The following is a 22384-nucleotide window of genomic DNA, read 5'->3' as shown; positions in this document are numbered from 1 at the left end:
AAACTGTCTAAAGGTCATTCATAAAATAATTACAAAATAATTTATATATATTTATGTACTTATTGTACCATATAATACATTAGACTGACATTTATAATTATATTTTGGTATTGTAATAACTATTTTGTCGAATATTGCATGTCCCTATATTACAACAAAAAAGGTCAAGGATTTATAGATAATTTTGGCAATTTCTCTATTAGAAACATTGCTTAATTGTATGGGTAATACATATCTAGGTTAGTAAAAATTTCACGGCGATAATTGAGGTATGGCGAAAGACATATGCAAAAAAATATTGCGTACAACCAAAATTTGCCACGTCGGTCGAGGATCAGTTTTTAATTAGCCGGCCTCCTCAAATTTACTTATGTAACGTAAAACGTTACTAAAATTATTTGCTTGCATCTAAATCGCAAGGTACGTTTCGAGTTTTATACAATTATAATATAATATAGGTACCTAATTAAATGTATATATTTACACGGTTTCTAAAGTCCTGAATAGTTAACGACGGCAGACGTTCACATCCGAGTTTACGGAAGGGTGCTCACAGACTGCGCAGCACAATTATATTTTTTTATTGGTGATAATTAATAATTATAATATTATTTAATAATGAAACAATCGTCAATGTGTTTTGCATCGTCAATGAAATACGATTTCAAGTTTCATTATTATTGATTCGCTAGGTAGTGTGAGCGCCGGTCCCGTGTCGAAGTACGGTACGGTACCCTGTCTATACCCAGACCGGGGCGGGGCGGGGCAGCGGCGGCGACCGGCGTTATGGGTGGTGCAGCAGCGGCGTGTGCTCGCCCTGCTCCCAGCGGCCCTGCCGGTCCGAGCAGTTGTTCACGCAACACGCGGCCACCGACGGCGATGCCTACAAAACACACCACATACTTTTAACACATGCATAGCACATTTGCCTCATTTACATTACATCAATGAGTAATAAAAGTAAGAGCGTTATTAATTAGAAACTTAATAACAACCTAAGTCGGATTCTAATCACTATTAATGATATTAACTAAGTAATAGAGTGAAACAACCCGTCTTCAGAATTAAGCCCGCCGTTGGTGAGTTCGGCTAAGCATGGAATGACGCTCCCGACTTTAAAAATTAACTCCAGGCATGTCATAATGTCACCGACATGACAGTGTTTGTACTCACGTGCGAGATGTGCAGGTCGTAAAGGTGTAGCGTGCTGACGGACATGTCGCGCGTCTCGTCGGCGGGCGCGTCGGCGGGCGCGAGGCCGAGCGCGCTGGCGCCGAGGCCGCTGCTCGCGCCGAGGCCGCTGCTGGCGCGCGCGAGGCCGAACGAGCGCGAGCTCACGCGCGCGCTGTTCGCCGCCGACCCCGGCCCCTCCTCCTCCTCGTCGCTCGTCTCGTCCATATCCTTGTACAAAAAATACATCGATTAAACACAGATCTCTGTATAAACAAGTGTGTAATTATACAGTCATCAAGACAATTTTATTGCTGTACTTATCTAATTTTGGTATCCATCATCATCAGAAAGAGAACAGTTTTTTAGTTCCATTATTTAACAAAAGTAGGACACTATTGATACTTACAGGTAATCTATATGGCTGCCGCTGTTGGTAGTAGGAGAGCACGGCAGGCAAGGGCGTGTTGGTGCCAAATATGCTCTGCTGTATATACGACCCGAGCATCGTTTTGTTCTGAAATATAGAGCACCAGTATAGTGTCTTTCTAAAATCTATTTATACCAATTAGAAAATAAGTTTAAACTTCGCTTCGTTTTGCTTTCCTTGAGGAAAAATACGACAAATAACTTATAAATCATTGATCCAGTAGCATATATGCACAACAACGGAGATACCATCAATCGACTTACACCAATGCTATCCCCATGGATAGCATTGGTGTAATTGATTGGTGCATGAGAAATTACAATTTTAGACGACGCATTTACTATTTTTCTCGTATCTACCTGTCTATTATCAGTATTGATAAATTCACCAAACGATCACGTGATGGCAATAATAATAAGATAAAATAAGCAATCAACACTGAGTTCATAAAGTCTTTGGTTTATCAGGTTGCACAAATGATGTAAAATATAAATTTAATATCTAGACGCTTTATCTGGAGGTCGATTGAGGTCACCGCGCGGCTCGTCGGTCATTCATAAGCATTTCATATACGAGTATGTCACTTCTTGCATGATTTCGTTTTTAAGACAAATATTATTTTTAAACCTATGTAACAAGCATCGCTGGTGTATTGGACAACCGCAACCGTACTGGAACTAAGGGCCGGTTGTACCAAACTGTCTGTCACCGTTAAGTTCAAGTAAAGTGTCCGCTAAATGTTACTGCATGGGAAGTTTCATAGTTCACCGCCGAGTGATGCTGATGTTGATCAGTCCGTCAAGTGTGGTTGGTACAACTGGCCCTAAGTCGGTAGATCTGTTTTGAAGATGTTTGGGGAACATTAAGTCGAATAACAACCATCCTGTCAGAGTAAACACGTAAGACTTATTTGTGATCATTCGTTCTCAAAGTTCGATTTTCTAAGACAGTTAATTTCTGTCGGTATTACTTCTAGTAGCTCAGTGATCTGTAGACCTTAGAACCCTCATATTGAAATATTTCCAAAAAAATATTGGACAAAACAGAAACATTTAACTACGACCTCGATAGCTAAATTTTACGGCAGTCGGTTAAGAAATGCGACCAGCACAAGATAATAGCCGGACATATAAAACCATTTTTGTGCAAACTTCTTTAGTGGAAGTTTTCTAAGATCGCAATATAAATAAGATCTATCGTTTAACTGATAGCCTTCAGACCAGCTATCATGGTCGCATTTTTGTCACCTGTCATGCTATGCGTCACTTTCGCACTTAAATATTTTTTAGAACGTGACAACCATGGTGACAAATGATAAACAGCCGGCCATCTTAGCCCTTCAGGTCATATATATGTATAAGAATAAAGTCATAACTGTCAAACATGTGATCTTAGGTAGCGCCATAGACTAGCAATCCTCTAGACGGAGTTTAGAGCAATTATTTCATGAAACCGATGCTGCCAAAAATACTGGGGTGCGGGGGGACGAGGTGAGCGCGTCCCGTGCCGTGATTGGTCCGTTCAAAGACACGGACGTCACACAAAAAGACATCTTGACTCGAAAATGGAGTAAAACTACCGTATATTTGTGGCAGAGGGGGTAGCGTTACTATGCTCAGTCTGGAGGATGTCTTGTCTGTGGGTAGCGCCTACAATAGGGATGATGACACATGTTGAATTTTATAAGAAAATATATTAAAATAGATAGCAAACGAGCAATTTATCACAATAATGTGGATATTAAAATAAAATATTGAAAAATTACAAAAATACAGGACCTGAAAGTTTCAAAATTTAAGTTTTTTTTTTAACTTCCAAAAATCATAAAAGTAAGGGTACCATTCGATTCCTTAAATTTCAACCAAAAAAATATTGTATAGCAACTATATACATAAACGCAATATTTCACCCACAAAAACGTAATTTTCTTGTTTTGTCCATACTACAGGATGGGCTCCCAGAGACCTTGACGTCACGTTCCCTTCTCGTTTTGTTTAGGGCGTTTCGCGAGTGAAGTGCGACTGTCGGCCTTTGACTACAATTTCTGACTTTTGTGTTACTTTAATGCAATGGGTCCTATATAGACATTTGATCCTAAAAACAAACCCGATCGATTGATACCATGAAAATTAGTCATATACCCTATAGTTCGGTCACGTATAGTATAGTTTGTAGCTTTCTAGTAGACCCCGAAGGCTTATCCTATTGTCTATTGTTCAGTAAAACCGCACGTGCTACTTACCTGCAAAAAAGGGTCTTCATTATTCTATTTGGCACCTGAGCGCGGGCTAGTCCAACGCTCAAAAAACCAGTGTAGGTGCGCTCTTCGATAACGCGCCTTTGTTACGCATCTCGATGACACATTTTAGACTGGTTCTGTAGCGTTCGACTCGCCGGCACTCAGTAACCGAAGTCTGACCGCACACATCGTTACAAAATATTTATCCATTAGTTCATTTCAGTTGTAATTCAATTACCTGGGTAAAGTGAACGAGCAATTTTTTATGCAGGTGGTTGTGGCACGTGGCACGAGCGGTTTTGCTTAACAATAGACAATAGGATTAGCCATCGGGCTCTATTAGAAAGCTACAAACTAAAGTCTATTTTTTTATTCGGTAGACTGAAATGACAGTTAATAGTATGAAATGACATTTCATGTTCATACTATTAACTGTCATTTCAGTCTACGGAATAAAAAAATAGACTTTATATGTGCACTGACCAGTGCGTTGTTGGCGGGCACTGCGTGGTGCATGCTCTGGCGCAGCGAGCGCAGGAACTGGCGCTGCGCGGGCTCGGCGGGCTGCCAGCCGGGGTGCCGGCACGAGAACGCCACCAGCGACAGCTCCGTCTTACCGCCCTCGCCTTGGCTGTACTGCGTGTTGCCTGGAACACGATCAATACGATGCGCAAACGAGCCACATCCCTGGTGCGCAGAGTACGGGCCAGCTCCAACAACATCCTGACCATGATTGCGGACAGAGTTGATGGGCTGTATATAAACTAGTAGGTAGTTCGCCCCGAACTGAGAACTCGCGGTTCGCCAAAATGTTAGATCATTATTTTAAAATTGTAAATTTAAAAACTATATTATAAATGTATAAGCCGAGCACTTTCATTTGATACCAAACTCGACCATACTTTCTTGCAAAAAAATGACCAGAATAGCAAGACCCCTCACAAATAGCGTTTTAGCCTTCTAAACTCTTCTAGCTCAATAACCCCTTGATCGAGCCTGCTCATAATTGAATGACTAAAATATAATGCCCTCAACTACACGTTTACCCAATTTCATTTAAATTAGAACAAATTTACTTAAGTTATTGTGTATCAAACTATCCTCTGATAGTTCAGCTTAAAAACATCGAAATGCCGGGACGTGCCCCTAGCCAGCCGTGTGCTCCAAGTTGAATGTAAGAACTTCGCTTCGCTTCGCTCGCTCGTTCGATTAACTGCGAAACTCGAGAAATAGGTGTAACAAATCCTTCTTGGAAAGCATTGTGATTACCTTTCGCTTTTTCAGCGTGTTTGCCAGGGGCCTGCCAATCGGGGTGTCCGTGGCGCCGGATGTCCAACTGAAGAAAAAGACACGAAAAATAATATTATATTTTAATTTTCTGCTTGAACCTGACGCAGAAGCCAATTAGTCCGACTCGTAAGCTAAAAGTACAGTCCCAAACGGAAGAAAGCATGAAACTTGACATGCATGAAGCTTATCGGTAAGAAAAAAAATAGAAGGGGAAGATACTTAACAAGTGGATGCTTCCATAAATAATATGTGATTGCGTAATTTATTCGCTTTTATGAAAATAAAAGCGCGGCGTTCAATGTGTTAAGTGGGTCAATCAATTATTTCTTGTTGTTATTCTGTCTCATCAGCGAGGAGACAATAGTAGCATAGATTGTTAGAAGAACTGCTGTACCATGTTCTACTAACATGCTCAGTAGATGTCGCATTATGGAAAGGTCTTATAACTACCATAAAATGCAAGTTTGGTTCATTTAAATACGAAAAACCTAGAATTTTAAAAGTGACTCAGGAGACCGTAACCATAGCAACGTGTGACAAGAAAAAGTTGATTAACCCAAGTACGTATTTATGCGGCCGCTATGTAGCTCAAAAGTAGCCACGTTTATTCATTTGTAGGCTGCCTCTTTCGCGCTCATGTTATGTGCAGTGACACCACTTTCCATGGCGCTGACTAGACGCCGCCGCTCAAAACACGCTAGAGGGGGGTGTCTCTTAGTGTAAGGCCTGAGTGGACGCTCGAAGCGAAGCGTTCGGCGGGGCGTGCAGCGTGGCGTCGGGGTCACGAGTGATTTGAGCAGCGTGCACTAAGGCCGCTCCTATACTCTTTCATTTATTTAACATGCACGCCGCACGTCCCGCCCCGCTGCACGCCCAACCCGAGCGTCCACTCAGGCCTTACACTTAAGCGTCGTTAACAGGCTAGAGGAGAGGGGGGGGGGACTTTTAAGTGTCGTTCTGAAAATGAAAAATGAAAATGAAAATATTTATTTACATTAATAAATGTTACATAGCAAGGTAAAAGGTTGGGACTCCCTATTAAGTATATTATACCTGTATCAGGAAGCCCCGCTCCTCCGTAGCAACAAGTTGTAGATTTAAGAAATATTTAACTAGCATACAGAAAGAAAACTTAAGCTAATAGTACAATTTATTCTAACTTTGTGTGTGTGTGTGTGTGTGTGTGTACGTGTGTGTGTGTGTGTCTAGGTATATGACTGTGTGTGAGATCGTGTGAGTGCAAGTGAATATGTTGAACTTTTCGGAACTTCTTCTAGTTCTAGATCTGTGAACATACCTGCGCGAAGGAGCACACGTCGCCGATGCCCAGCACGCTGACGGTGAAGTTGCGGTAGAAGTCGACGATGTCGAGCGCGCGCGAGCGCAGCCGGTACAGCACGAGCGGGCTGAGCAGCGGGCTCAGCACCTCAAACAGGATGTACACCTGCGTTAACAACAAAATACATACACTAGGAATCCTCTAGACTGAGTTTAGAGCAATTATTTCATGAAACCGATGCTGCCAAAAATACGGGGGTGCGGGGGGACGAGGTGAGCGAATCCCGTGCCGTGATTGGTCCGTTCAAAGACACGGACCAATCACGGCACGGGATTGACTCGAAGATGGAGTAAAACTACCGTATAAGTGGCAGAGGGGGTAGCGTTACTATGCTCAGTCTAGAGGATGTCTTGTCTGTGACAAAATATTATGGCTTCTATTCACGATGTTGTACTTTGTAGGACTTTTTTAACTCATTTACTGCCAACGCGAGCTACATGCTACAAATGTAACCCATAACACGGTTTTTTCTGTTTGTAGCGAAGAGCGCATACCAACAGAGAACCCGCGCCTAGCGGGTCGCTGGCAGTGAATGTGGTAATAGGCACCATTTGGCGCCTATGTATCATCATCATCCTGCTAGTCCTTGTTCCCATTTACTTGGGGTCGGCCTTCCCTGTTCTTTTCCTCCATTCTGAGTGCAAGGTCGGCGTCTATATTGAGGTCTTTCAGGTCTCGCTGAACCGTCGTCAGCCAGGTGGCAGGTGGCCACCTATGTATGTTTAGCGAAAATTAAGTTTTCTGTAAAACATAGTTTAAAGAGTGACAAACGCTTCAATTTTTTAGGTGGTCCAACGACTCCAACTATTAGCCGAGAGTTTCCTCATTTTGGATTGATAAACGACTAAACGGTTTATGTAGTGTATAGGGATGATGACACATGTTGAATTTTATAACAAAATCTAGTAAAATATATTTATTTTACTAATTGCGTTGCTATTGCAAACGAGCAATTTATCACAATAATGTGGATATTAAAATAAAATATTGAAAAATTACAAAAATACAGGACCCGAAAGTTTAAATTTTTTTTTTTTTTTAACTTCCAAAAACGATAAAAGTAAGGGTACCATTCGATTCCTTACATTACATCCATAAAAATATTGTATAGCAACTATATACATAAACGCAATATTTCACCGACAAAAACGCAATTTTCTTGTTTTGTCCATACTACAAGATGGGCTCCCAGAGACCTTGACGTGACGTTCCCTTGTCGTTTTATTTAGGGCGTTTCGCGAGTGAAGTGCGACTGTCGGATTTTGACTTCAATTTCTGACTTTTGTGTTACTTCAATGCAATGGGTCCCATATAGACATTTAATCCTAAAAACAAACCCGATCGATTCATATAGTTTGTAGCTTTCTAATAGACCCCGAAGGCTAATCCTATTGTCTATTGTTAAGAAAAACCGCTCGTGCCACGTGCCACAACCACCTGCATAAAAAATCGGTACTTCGGTTACCGAGTGCCGGCGAGTCGGACGCTACAGAGCCAGTCTAAAATGTGTCATCGAGATGCGTAACAAAGGCACGTTATCGGAGAGCGCACCTACACTGGTTTTTTGAGCGTTGGACTAGCCCGCGCTCAGGTGCCAAATAGAATAATGAAGACCCTTTTTTGCAGGTAAGTAGCACGTGCGGTTTTACTGAACAATACAGACAATAGGATAAGCCTTCGGGCTCTACTAGAAAGCTACAAACTATACCATACTTAAATAAAAATGAGTCATGTAGCCTATTGGGCAGACTGACCGCGCGGAACTGGAACAGCTGCTGGAAGTGCGCGGCCACGTCCTTGGTGTGCGCGCGGCCGCGCCACGCCGCGGGCAGGTAGTGCACGTGCCCCAGCACCTGCACGAGCAGCTCCTCGCCGCGCGCCGGGCCCGCGCACCAGCCTGACAACCGCTCCTCCTCACCGATCAACGCCCTGAACATTACTTATTTTATTTTATTTTATTTTAATACATGGATAACCAACAGCGCTACATATATCCAGAAATTACAAAAGAATCACAGAGCCAATTATAGGTTCTCACTTATAGAAATACAATAAATTATAAAAAGTACATTACGTACATTACGTATTAAGGTAGGTACATTAGGTATTAAAATCACCCTTTTTAGGGTTCCGTAGCCAAATGGCAAAAAACGGAACGCTTATAGATTCGTCATGTCTGTCTGTCTGTCCGCCCGTATGTCACAGCCACTTTTCTCCGAAACTATAAGAACTATACTGTTGAAACTTGGTAAGTAGATGTATTCTGTGAACCGCATTAAGATTTTCACACAAAAATAGAAAAAAAAAAAACAATAAATTTTTGGGGTTCCCCATACTTTGAACTGAAACTCAAATTTTTTTTTTTTATCAAACCCATACGTGTGGGGTGTCTATGGATAGGTCTTCAAAAATGATATTGAGGTTTCTAATATCATTTTTTTCTAAACTGAATAGTTTGCGCGAGAGACACTTCCAAAGTGGTAAAATGTGTGTCCCCCCCCCCCCTGTAACTTCTAAAATAAGAGAATGATAAAACTAAAAAAAAATATATGATGTACAATTACCATGTAAACTTCCACCGAAAATTGGTTTGAACGAGATCTAGTAAGTAGTTTTTTTTTATACGTCATAAATCGCCTAAATACGGAACCCTACATGGGCGAGTCCGACTCGCACTTGGCCGCTTTTTAAGGCGTACTGTCAGTCATTTTACACTTGCAGCCTATGGATCAACTTTACTCAAAAAACGCACAGCGCCCTACGCGTCCAATATAATAACGCTTTTAGGATACTGTTGGGGCTACCGCGCTATTGCAGCGCTAGCGGTATGTTAGCGGAGGCGCGCACCGACGGTTTGCACGTCATCATGCACAAGCGAGTGGCGTCGCTGGTGCGGCGCGTACTCGGCAGCGCCAACAGTCTACTAGCCACAGTCGCAGACAGGATGGATGGCGCTTTCTGGGAGTACTGGAGTAGCCTTCATGCTTGTAATAGTTAAAGTACCTACAGAACATACATAGATTACATATATAGATACTGTCACTAACATAGGTTAAGAGTTATAATAATAAGTTACTAGTCAGCGGCGAGTCACCATCTGCCTCGATAACGTGTGTTAGCATTGTTATGGCAGGTGTCCGGACTTCTTTACAATAGCCCAGTATCATTGTCCACCCAAATGTCCCAAAATACAATAGTCCCAATGCCTGCTGCGACCGGTTCATGAGTGTCTATTGTTGCACCTGTGAACGGGTTCCAGCAGGCGTTCTACATGACATCAAAGCTCTCCAAGGGGCCTCTACGTGTTGGATCTATATCCCCACGCAAGTCTATCAAAAGACCGGGATTTATAGGCCCGTGATCCCAAAAAAAGGAGTTACTAATATAATATTATGGAAAAGTATTCTGAAATAAATAATTATTTAAATTAATTTTTTAATATAATTTAAATATTCTATAGTAATTAGTGACTTTTGCTTGTCACCTTACGATATTGCGTACGCTGTCAAATGTCTAAGTAAGATACATGTTTATAAGCGAGGTTTATATTTGCTAGCTTGTACTGATGATAGCATATGTATGTGACATTTTAAGATATGACAAATGACTGTCAAAAAATGTCTATATTTTTTTAACTGAAGTATAATGTTAATTACCTGGCGCCGGCCAGCACGCAGCCCAGGATGGTGATGATGGTCAGCACGTGCTCCACCGTCAGCACGTCCTCGTCGTACACAGACAGCATCACCAGCACGGTCAAAAAAGCGGCCAAGTGCGAGTCGGACTCGCCCATGAAGGGTTCCGTATTTAGGCGATTTATGACGTATTAAAAAAAAACTACTTGCTAGATCTCGTTCAAACCAATTTTCGGTGGAAGTTTACATGGTAATGTACATCATATATTTTTTTTAGTTTTATCATTCTCTTATTTTAGAAGTTAGGGGGGGGGGACACACATTTTACCACTTTGGAAGTGTCTCTCGCGCAAACTATTCAGTTTAAAAAAAAAATGATATTAGAAACCTCAATATCATTTTTGAAGACCTATCCATAGATACCATACACGTATGGGTTTGATGAAAAAAAAATTTTTGAGTTTCAGTTCGAAGTATGGGGAACCCCAAAAATTTATTGTTTTTTTTCTATTTTTGTGTGAAAATCTTAATGCGGTTCACAGAATACATCTACTTACCAAGTTTCAACAGTATAGTTCTTATAGTTTCGGAGAAAAGTGGCTGTGACATACGGACGGACAGACAGACGGACAGACGGACAGACAGACAGACATGACGAATCTATAAGGGTTCCGTTTTTTGCCATTTGGCTACGGAACCCTAAAAATGTCTATATTTTTTAACTGAGGTATAATGTTAATTACCTGGCGCCGGCCAGCACGCAGCCCAGGATGGTGATGATGGTCAGCACGTGCTCCACCGTCAGCACGTCCTCGTCGTACACAGACAGCATCACTAGCACGCCCAGCACGCTCGCAGAGAAGAACATCACATTCCTGCGTCAGCAAATTTTTATTGACCGACTGAACCCGAAGCATCTCCATTTCAACTTGAAGGACGTAATATGTCCAGCTGTTTCCCTCTACGGACCAACTTGCTCACCCGATTCTCGTGATATTTAGTGAGCAGGTTCGATAATCATATGGATTTTTTGTCGAATCGCTTTTTAGTTTTCTTTTTCAAAATGGCGGAGCAAGAGTGGTTCGCGAGATGTGCAGCTCACAGAGACACTACTTCAAGAGGCTTGTTAACCCGGGTATGGGTATAGGCAGAAGACTTGAGGTGAAAGACGCCGCTATCGAAGCCAGTAATTTTTACACACAAAACTAAATTTTAGAAAAGTAACATAGTAGAAATAATATAGCGTGTACGTAAAAACTAGACAAGTCAAATCCTGAACTTTAATTACACCCCAAGGAAACTAGAACTTGGCACTAAGGAATGCAAATCGGTTATTTTTTGTATAGAAATAACCGCGGTTTCGGTTAATAACCGATTATTTCCATACAAAAAATAACCGAAAATAACCGATTTGCATTCCCTACTTGGCACCCATATAGATCTCAATTCTTTTTCCGGCGAAGTCAACATCAACGAATATTCTTAATATTGAACTTGGCTCTCATTTCACATTTATGTTTTTGATGGGATATGTGCTTACGTAAGTAGTAAACAGGAAAGCGTGCTTACTTAGCGATAACCGTGGTGATGGGCGAGGAGAAGCTTGCCAGGTACTTGGTGGCGGGCTTGTGCGCGCGGTTGAGCCGGTCGCGCAGCTCGTGCTCCAGCTCGTTGAAGTGCCGCAGCGTCACGCGCGCGTACAGCGACCACGTGCGCAGCCCCAGCGACCCCGGCGACCGCTTTATTAGCTGTAAACGAACAGTGGCGCCGTAGCGTTCATAGCCAAGACACATAATAAGTAGTCATATATAATCATACAGAACGGCCACGCACCGCCCCGCCCCGACTCGCATTACCTCGCCGCGCGACATGAATCTGGCGGACTTCTGTAAAGCGACTTACCTACAGATACACAATGACGCGTGTACAGACGTGCCGTGCACACATATAAACGCAAATGATTTTTGATGTATGGCGTGTCCGCCTTGTGGCCAAGCTTCGTACGGTTCCTAATGTTCGACTGAAAGATTTTTGCAGTTATTGTACAAAAGGTTCAAATTGCTTTGGACTCTAAAGTAATTAAGATTTAGTGAAGTTGGTGATATTCTGAGTATATTTATGGCAGTACGCTTATCAAGTGTCCAACAGAGTATTGTATGTATGTATATGTATAAACATACGCTTACAGAAACCTTATATAGACACATTGACCTACCGTTTGACGCCTATCAATTAAAAGCTGCTTAATTATTAGCCCCCTACACTTTTGATAGTAAAGCTTATCAATTATCATGTCCCCAATTTAAGTATAGTTCCCACATCACCCGCCTGTATCAGACATCTTTCTGACAGACAATGCACACAATAAGCACTTGAAATTATAAAAATAAAATATATTCTACATTGTACAACTTAAAACTTTACAATAGAAGGAAATTTTTTTTTAATTCTTAGGGGTAACATTTCAAAAAATTCCCAAAGGGGTTCCCCTCATCTGGCATAATATTGTTTGTCAGAAATACATTTCGCATAACATGTATCGCAGAAACACTTTTAGTCGAATAATAATTTCGCATAACTATTACTTGGCATTACTATTTACTACGAATACAATACATTTTGCAGCATATCATTAAGCAGAAGATTACTGTTGCCGACTTTCATTTAGCATAATTTTATGTACCATAACGTCCATAACCATCCTGCAGCATACTCTTATTATGGCATAATGATTTTTTCTGCTAGCAGAAAAGTGGGTTAAGTAAGAACTGTGACCCCAACAAAATTGGACGTGTGCCAGAAAAGAAGGTTAGGTTATGTTAGAATTGCGACCTCCTACAAAAACGAATGGCTGTCAGAAAAATAGGTTAGGTTAGGTTAGAGCTGCGACCTCCTACAAAAATGAATGGCTGTCAGAAAAATAGGTTAGGTTAGGTTAGAGCTGCAACCACCTACTAAAACGAACGGCTACCAGAAAAGTAAGATCAACTGCCATAAAAACTGTTAAATTTGGGAATGGTGTCTAAAGGAAACGCCCGTTTGGTTGACAGATTTATTCCAACTGACCATCGCAAGATTATGCATCTACCTACATATAAGTAACCATACAGAACACCTCCACCTTTAATTTATACCAATGAACACTTATAACTATTAATGCGTATAGCTACACTTAGGGCGCATTACATAATCGCCGTTTACTAAAACTTGCACGACCCTATAAACGAGTATAACAATACCTTAACGGTATTGATAAGGAAAACTTTTTAATAATTAAATATAACCTATCTTATTACATAAGCGATAGCTACTGTTACATATACATACATTAGTTACTAAGATAAGTATTATTTTAAATTCAATCTCAGTGGCTTACTAGGTATATCATATACCCAAGAGGTATTTATATAGGTACTAATACAAAATTGTGATCTTAAACACTAAACCCTTATCTAATTAAGTATTACTGATAACAAAGAGATCTTCAAACCCGAATCTAAACGGGGGCTTGCGGGGTCTAGGTACCCTGGGCGCATTGACAGCACTGCCAGAAGGCAATTGGGCCCCAGACCTAGATGATTGTTCAGGTGACTTGTTGGGCGTTCTATCGGTACATGGAGCCGCTGTGTGCGCGGTTGGGGACGCAGCCGAAACCGCCGCCGCTACCGGCTCACGCTCGTGCTCATCGCCACTGCCGGGCCGGCTCATCTCATCACTTGGCTCCTCAACGTCCGGCCGGGCAACCAACTCGTCATTACCAGGAAACACCAGCGAATTGCGCTTAGCTACACTACCTCCCCCGTTATTTAGCGTTACCCTCCTGCTCTTCAATTGATCGATATGCCTATGAATCCCGGTTCCATTGTCAGTGTCTACAATATAATCAGTATCTCCGCGCCTATCTCGTACAGTGCCGGGCATCCACTTATCGTCACCGCGGTACTGTCGTACCCAGACGGGATCGCCGGCGCGCAGCTCGCGCTCGACGCCGCCCGCCGCGCGCCTTTGCCGCTCCTGTGCCGCTCGGACATGATCCCCACGATCCGGTCTTAAGCAATCTAACCTAGTTCGCAGCGAACGTCCCTGCAACAGTTTCGCAGGACTCTCTCCTGTCGTGGTATGTTCGGTATTTCGATATTGCAAAAGAAATCTACACAGTGCGGTCTCCGCGTCTAAATGTTCTTTAAAAGATTTTATAATTACCGCTTTGCATATTTTTACTGCGCTCTCGGCGGCTCCGTTGGAAGCCGGGTGGTACGGCGCCGAGAGTACTTGATCTACGCCATTCGATGATAGGAAATTTTTAAATTCTGTACTCGAATACGGAGGCCCATTGTCACTAACTACTTGTTTCGGAATGCCGAATCTAGACCATAATTCCCTAAGCACACGTATTACCGCAGCCGCTGAAGTGCCATTCATCCCTATAGCTTCGATCCACTTTGAGTAGGCATCTACAACGATTAGATATGTTTTCCCCCGGATCGGACCGAGGAAATCGAGATGTATCCTAGTCCACGGCCTGTCCGGCCACGCCCACAAGCGCGGCGCGTGCGCCGGCGGCGCGCTAGACGCGGCGGCGCACACGCCGCACTCGCGGCATTGCGCCTCGATGGCCTCGTCAAGTCCGGGCCACCATACGTAGCCCCGCGCTAAGCTTTTTGTCTTCACAATGCCCATGTGAGCTTCATGAAGTTCCTGTAATACTTTGTCCCTACATGTTATTGGGATGACCACTCGGTGACCCCATAAGATACAACCTAATTCCGTATATAATTCATTTTTCCTATTAAAGTAAGGACTTAACTCTCTAATTTCGCATTCTGCCGGCCAACCGTCTTTAATGTAACCTAAAACTCTGCTTAAAATCGGATCCGAGGCCGTTGAGGTTTTCAATTTATTATAATCTAACAATAAAGCGTCCGCGGCAAAATGCAGATAGGTCTGTTCAGGTATCTGGCCCGCCTCCTCCACCGCTTCATCTTTGTATGATTTAATTAACCTAGAAAGAGCGTCCGCCGTATTTTTCTCGGTCGAAATGTACTCGATATCGAAATCGTAAGCTGAAAGCACTATCGCCCAACGCTGTAGTCGGCTCGCGGCGGTAACCGGCACTCCGCTGTTTGGGCCAAAAATACTCACCAGGGGCATGTGGTCCGTACGCAGTGTAAACCTACGACCATAAAGGTACTGGTGAAACTTACTCACGGCAAACACGATTGCTAGTGCCTCCTTATGTATTTGACTGTAATGCAACTCGTGTGCAGTTAGCGACCGCGAGGCATAGGCCACGACGCGTTCGGTGCCGTCGGGCGCGCGCCGGGCTAGCACGGCCCCGAGGCCGTGCGAACTCGCGTCACAGGTAACAACCGATTGTTGTGAAATATCAAAATGCACTAGCACGTCCGTGCTGACCAGTAACCTCTTAACCTGTCTAAAAGCTGCCTCCTGCTCCTTACCCCAACGCCAATGTACCCCTTTTTTTACTAGCTGGTACAGTGGATGCAAATATGAACTCAAGTTGCGAACGAATTTACCATAAAAATTTACCATTCCTAAAAACGAACGCAATTCGGCCACGTTTTTGGGAGCACTCATTTCTACTATGGGTTTTATTTTCTCCGGGTCTACACTCACGCCCTGCTTATCGACCTTGAATCCCAGGAAGGTAACTTTATCGGCCAGGAATACGCATTTACTCTTTTTTAATTTTAACCCACAATTTTCTAATCGACTAAATACCTCATTTATTGTTTTTAAATGCGCGTCTAAGTCCGACCCTGTAATTAAGATATCATCTAAAAAATTAAGTACGTTCGGAATTCCCTGTAGAACAGATTGCATCATTTTTTGGAAAATCCCTGGGCTGGACGAGAGCCCGTACACTAATCGATTATATTTAAATAATCCGCGGTGAGTATTTATCACCGTATAACACTTTGACGCCTCGTCTAGTTCATACTGATTATAGGCATGCGATAAATCTAACTTCGTAAAATATGAGTTGTTGCTTAAATTTGTAAACAAATCCTCAATTTTTGGAACCGGGTACCTATCGATCAATAACGCTTTATTCAAGGTAATCTTATAATCAGCGCATACCCTTATACCGCCGTCTGCTTTCCTGGCAATGACAAGAGGAGTGGCCCAGTCGGAGTGGTCGACTGGCTCGATGACGCCAGCCGCCAGCATCGCGTCCAGCTCGGCGTCGAGGCGCGCGCGCAGCGCGTACGGCAGGGGCCGCGCGCGGCAGAATATCGGCTGAGCTCCCTCGCGCACACACAGCGACGCCCTGCCTCCGGTGTACCGGCCCAACGTCTCCTCGAATAACGGCTTATGCCTGGAAAGTACATCCGAAATTATAGCCTCCTTATCCATCGACTTGACGACAGACCCGTCGTTTATATTAAAATTGTACACCTTAAAAGGTGGTATATTTATGCCTAGCTCGGCGAGCCATTGACGGCCTAACAAACTAGTACAACCATTATTAATTACATACAAATCCAAGTTTTTCTTCTTATTCTCGTAAACTACGTCTACTTCAAGATAACCTAGAGGCCGGATACCCGAACCATCATAAAACTTAAGTAAAAGTTGACACGGGTGCAAAGTACAGTTAGCAAAATATTTATAGTAGGTTGTACTACTTATACATGATATTGCTGATCCCGTGTCCACCTCCATCGTCAAAACCTGATCATTTACAAGGATAGGAATACACACCGGCTTGTACTGGTTCAACGACATCAAATTCATAACTGCTTCGCCGTCCCTTCCACGCTCGCCTTCCATGAAGTCTTCCTGGTCTGCCTCCGCGTCCCGACCTTGCACCCAATGCAAGCCGGACCTGGCACCACCACCTCGGCCGCTCCAGCCCCCGCGCCATGACCGCCCGCGATAGGCCGGTCCGCGGCCTCCATTGCCACGCCGATTAGGCCCAAAAGGGCTTCCGAAACTGCTGCCACGCATGACTTGCGGGCACATCCTACGCAAATGCCCCTTAATTTTGCACACGTCACACACGTATTGACTAAACTTGCACTCCGTTTGTCGATGATGAGGGTCGCCGCACGACTCGCATAAACCACGACCTGCGCTGACCGGTTGAATCTTATGCACTGTTTTTACATCGTTCCGCTCGCTATTATTATCCTTATCTCCGATTGCATGTGAATCCCGCTCGGCCGCCTCCAGCGTAGTAGCAATCGTAACCGCCTTATTATAAGTCAGTTTTTCCTCTGCAAATAATCGCTGTCTAACAAAATCACTACTTACGCCACAAACAAATTGGTCTCTCATATTATCGTCCAGATTAGTACCAAAATCACAATACTTGGATGCTTTCTTCAATTCTGCCATAAAATTAGCCACTGATTGTCCGTTACTTTGCCGACATTGACGGAATTTAAATCTTTCGGCGACTACCGACGGTTTCGGTTGTAAATAATTAGCCATTACTTTAACCACTTCGTCGTACTTGCAATCACACGGTTTTTTCGGGCTGCATAAGTTGACCATCAGCTCGTACGCGGAGTCCCCTATACAGCTGATCAGCGTCGGCAGCTTCTTGGTGTCTTCCACATTGTTCACCAAAAAGTACATATCCAACCGATCACAATAAGTTTGCCAATTTCCACCATCCATCTCGAAGCACGCGACTTTTCCCACAGTTTTAGCCATCTTCCTCGCAAAAACACTTTTTATTTCCCTCGTCAGCCAATGTTAAATTTGGGAATGGTGTCTAAAGGAAACGCCCGTTTGGTTGACAGATTTATTCCAACTGACCATCGCAAGATTATGCATCTACCTACATATAAGTAACCATACAGAACACAGATTATGTTAGAGCATACTAGGTACTGCAGCACATTGGTAAGTCAATTAAAACAATTTATAACATCACCTTTAATTAAACATGATAGCTTTATGCCACCAAAATCATACCAAAATAGAATATGCAATACATTTATCTGCGAAATCAATATTCGTTTAAAATACTATTATGATCATCAACAATATGCCAAAATATGGTTCTGGATTATAAAACTCTGCGAAGTGATTGTATGCTAAATGATACTATGCGAAAGGTAATTCTGCCAAATGACATTTCTGCCAAGTAACATTATGCAATACAAATATATGTCAAAAAACTTTCTGCAACACATTACTAACTCTCCCAAAGGCTGAAAATGGGGTTCAAATATTATTTACAAACCTCTGCATAGTTGAAGAAGAAATATAGAATCTGCCAAGCCTGTATAAGCGGTGTCAGTAGTAGATTAATAAGTGCCAGGAACAAGATCTGCCTCTCCAGCTGACGAGCCAGTATCATCCGTTTCGAATGGTCTTTGTAGCACTCCCGCAACTGCCAGCAGTTCTCCCAGGGACTCCACGGACTAGCTATTCACAAACACAACATATATTAATATTATGTTCTGCAATCGTCATTTACGATGTTACAGTGCGGAAATTAGGAAATTCGCGAGAAGTGGTGATAAATCGACATGATTTGCGAATTACCTATTCGAACGTGTATCATACGTTTTACTGTACATAATATGGTCTTCTTAATTTTCGCCATGCACATAGGCACAGAAAGTGGTTAATAAGTAACACCATATGAACTTTTACACAATACTTTTATTTTAATTAAGTACCTACTTAAAATTCATTATCTAAAAGGTTAACGGATTAGTGTACCTGGGTCATTATTTGATTTGGTGTAAATTGGCATGTCCACGGTAAAAATTTGAAAAATCTTTAATTTAGGTATTTGTTTGGCCATAATCAAATGTTTAGGATGCAAGGATTTTGAAAAACGTTATGGTCCCTTTCTGTGAAACTTATCTCCGAAGATATGGACCTCGAAATTTTAATGTGCCATGGTGATGACATTTTATGTGATTAGTATGACGTTTGTACATGGTAATGACAAATTATTATTTTTACCTAATAAATAATAATACATATTTTCTCACTTTAAGTAAAATATTATAGTATATGAATAAAATACAAGCAAATAAAAATAACTCTCCTTCGGCAGATTCTCTTAAAAGAGAAGATAAACAATAAAAAAGCGTTTCATATCATTACCGTGGAGAAATAGTCATTACCGTGGTCGAAATATCCACGGTATTCCATGGTAATGACTACCACGGTGATGACAAAAGCTAACATTTTGTCTCATAACCCTAAACATACTTAATGTTCCAGAACATTCTTCCAATTACGTCATAACAGTTCGAATAAGTCATCGTATCAAATAGGATTCATATTAAAATAATTTCCACTTACGGAGAAATAAGACACACAGAACCTGACAATTTTTTTAAACGGCTCCACGGTAATCGACTTATTATTTGAAAATAAAATATATGCGGGCACAAATGTTGAAGTGTGTTCCCACTGTCGATTACTAGGCGACGAAGGGCGCGCGGGGGCAGTGGCAGGATCTCAACACTGCTTTCTATTGGACAGCTATATGATGTGCAAGTAGCATCCACGGAATGATGGTACCGCGAGGGCCGCTAATGTTCGATGTTGCCATTTAGTTCTGGACGACACAATTTAATTTGTGCAATCAATAATGAATGTACTAACTAATATAGTTTTAGGCACTTAGTAAATACAAGCCATAAATTGACATTTAAGTTGACTTTTAGCTCATGTTTTGATGAAATCTGATCAGGCGACACGCGTTGGCAGTGACATTTTGACCCTTTGGAGCCTTAAAAAACATAGATCTTCTAAAGATGGAAATGGAACACGGCATGTATAAATATTTTTTTATTTACTACTTATAAGTATAAGACACGGTAAAGATCCAGCTTCGTTTTGTGCCGAAAAACGCCGGCGACATGCGATTTACACCAAATCAAATAATGACACACCTCCTAAAATAATACTTACAGAATAAAAGAAATTCCAAATTCCACTTTAAACCTTTAGACAAGTAGTGGAAATCACCCACAAAAGGCACATGTATCTGTAGCGGCAGTAAACTTTTGTTCACCATGGCTACCATGTAGTTGTTAAACCTGAAATAATCCATCATTATTACTAGTTTCGTCATAAGCATTCATTCTGAGCATGTAGTCCTTAGACAAGAGGGAATACAAAAAGTAAATTCCTAATAGCAAATGTTAAACATAAGCGCATAAAGTGCAGTGTGCTTAATGAAGTATTTGTATATTGCCACTATACTTACTCAACCTCGTATCTGCAACACTCATTTGATGACAAAAACACCCGTATTCCGAATGAAAGAAAAGCGACATTTCCATCAAATGATTGTTGCAGATATGAGGTTGAGTAAGTATAGCGACGATATGCCCCCTTAAAAGTATTACTCATTAAAGATAATGAAAAGTGTAAGGTGAAATCTACTTTTAGGGATAATATTTTGTTACCTCAGGATTCGATGATAGATGTCTAACTCATTAATTTCCTGTTTGTGGACACACATGTGATGTTCGGGTTGAGCTTCCCGGACTCTGTCCTGCACTGTTGACCAGCTTACCCATACTAGGTCATTCTATAATAAACAAACTCATTAACATTTCATATTTAATATTACAATTAAATTATAATAAGTATAAGCTATTTATTCTACTTACATCTTTTATTTTAAGTGCATTATTATAAAATAATTTTGTATCATATGCATAATATAAATGATATATTGATAAGACTAGTCTCATTATCCAAATGATAGAACATAACATGATGAGGCACCACCTAAAAATAACATGTGTTTAAAATAGCAATCAGAACAATAGAAAACATTGTTATGATAAGTAAAATTAAAAAAAAATAAAAACACTAGCATTAAATGGGTTTATTCGGTCTAGTACCCAGCATTAGGTGCAATCACATAAAAATTATAGGTCTATAGGTTTAATGTTAACAATTATTGTCATATAAAAATTTGCTAAGCGGTTATTTTACAAAAGCTTTGTTAAAACTATTACAAACCGGGACATGCACAATATGAACTTTAAAATATCATATATTTTGACAAGACAGTTGATATTTAATAAGGGAAAAGGGTCAGATGGAAAAAGTATAAACATAACATGTAACATTCTACAGGAACATGAAATGAAAATTTAGTAAATACCGTTGCAACAATTGTCATTGAATAGAGGTGAGTATGCTTACCAGTGCCAAGAAATAAATCCAACACATTCTGAACTTGAATATATAACATCATTTAAACTAAGTTTTTCACTCCTGTTTGCATTCGGGTCATTTCTGAATAGAACAGGATATTTGACACAGTGCACCAAAAATGTTGAAAACCATATGATGAAAACAAATTGTAATAAGTAAAAAAAATCTGACATAATCATTGGGTAAAATCCTCCTCTTATGTAGTAATGATACATTCTTGTGAAGAAAGAGTCTAGATCTTCTATATGAGTCCATCCTCCTAAAAGCAGAACACAAAGAAAATATATTTAAGGTATATTATTATCCTTCGCATAAAAAGATCCCAGGAACAGAAGTTACAAGGACCAGCTCTACCAATCAGCGTATTACCTTTGTTTTTTGGTACTTTATGGATGATAACATTAGTAGCGTCTTCATGTTCATGGTCCAGGGTTAGCATCATAGGCGCAGCATTTTTAGAATCTGCCAAATGAGCCAAAGGCGGAGACGTTTCATTGTCTAGGGCGCTATACGTAGTATCGCGACGACTGAAGTGAGCCATTTTAAACTTGTTTCTGCTTATCACTTTTACATTTACTGCGATTGATTTCGAGTTAGAAACTTGTATACTACGCTTAATTTATTATCATCTACATATTCTCGACTTTGCTGCAAATGCGTAAAAATAACTTTTACAAGAACAAAGCGCGAAATTCATACAAAGGATTTTCATCGATCGAAAACGTTTTATCGTAAATTAAAAACTAACACGTTTTTGCATTTGGATTTGAAACCAATCTATTAAGTTCAAGGATACAAAGAATTTCGTAAGTCTTCAACTGTATATTTTAATACACTTCACAAAACGAATGAAATGACGAAAATAAACCAAATCAATTGACAGCACTGTATGTTTTCTTTCAATTCGATTCGATCCATTGTACGCAAGTTTTTTGATAACTCTGCTTATGTTTAATCGTTCCAGCAAAGAACAAAAGCAGTAAATAAAATTGTAAATCAATGATTATATGACTAATATTTTCCCATATATCGAAGTAATAAAACAAAATATTTTTAAATCTCGTACTCAAATTATACTTCTATCCTTGATCAAACTTTTGCTTACC

The 22384-nt window shown here is 41.1% G+C and overlaps 1 protein-coding gene across 1 annotated transcript; it reads right to left on the bottom strand.

The window, feature by feature from the left end:
- Positions 1–606: 606 nt before the first annotated feature.
- On the bottom strand, positions 607–22158 carry LOC134661199 (autophagy-related protein 9A). Its single transcript, XM_063517167.1, has 15 exons — positions 21648–22158; positions 21267–21537; positions 20723–20843; positions 20516–20640; positions 20016–20143; positions 18322–18506; positions 11673–11851; positions 10847–10978; positions 8223–8397; positions 6427–6573; positions 5109–5175; positions 4323–4486; positions 1580–1687; positions 1174–1401; positions 607–883 (listed from the first exon to the last, which is right to left on the bottom strand). The coding sequence occupies exons 1-15, from the start codon at positions 21817–21819 to the stop codon at positions 785–787; spliced, it is 2301 nt and encodes a 766-aa protein (XP_063373237.1). The 5' UTR covers positions 21820–22158; the 3' UTR covers positions 607–784.
- Positions 22159–22384: the final 226 nt, after the last annotated feature.

This window comes from Cydia amplana, chromosome Z, assembly GCF_948474715.1.
Source record: "Cydia amplana chromosome Z, ilCydAmpl1.1, whole genome shotgun sequence".
Taxonomy (NCBI): domain Eukaryota; kingdom Metazoa; phylum Arthropoda; class Insecta; order Lepidoptera; family Tortricidae; genus Cydia; species Cydia amplana.
This window is presented reverse-complemented; position numbering and strand designations above follow the sequence as displayed.

Excerpts from the sequence above, each read along its gene's own strand:
- LOC134661199 (XM_063517167.1), bottom strand. The coding sequence starts at position 21,819 with ATGGCTCACTTCAGTCGTCGCGATACTACGTATAGCGCCCTAGACAAT. Across the intron at positions 1,688-4,322 it reads TGCCCGCCAACAACGCACTG|AACAAAACGATGCTCGGGTC; the intron begins GTCAGTGCACAT and ends TCTATATTTCAG. Across the intron at positions 1,402-1,579 it reads GGCAGCCATATAGATTACCT|GATATGGACGAGACGAGCGA; the intron begins GTAAGTATCAAT and ends TTTTTGTACAAG.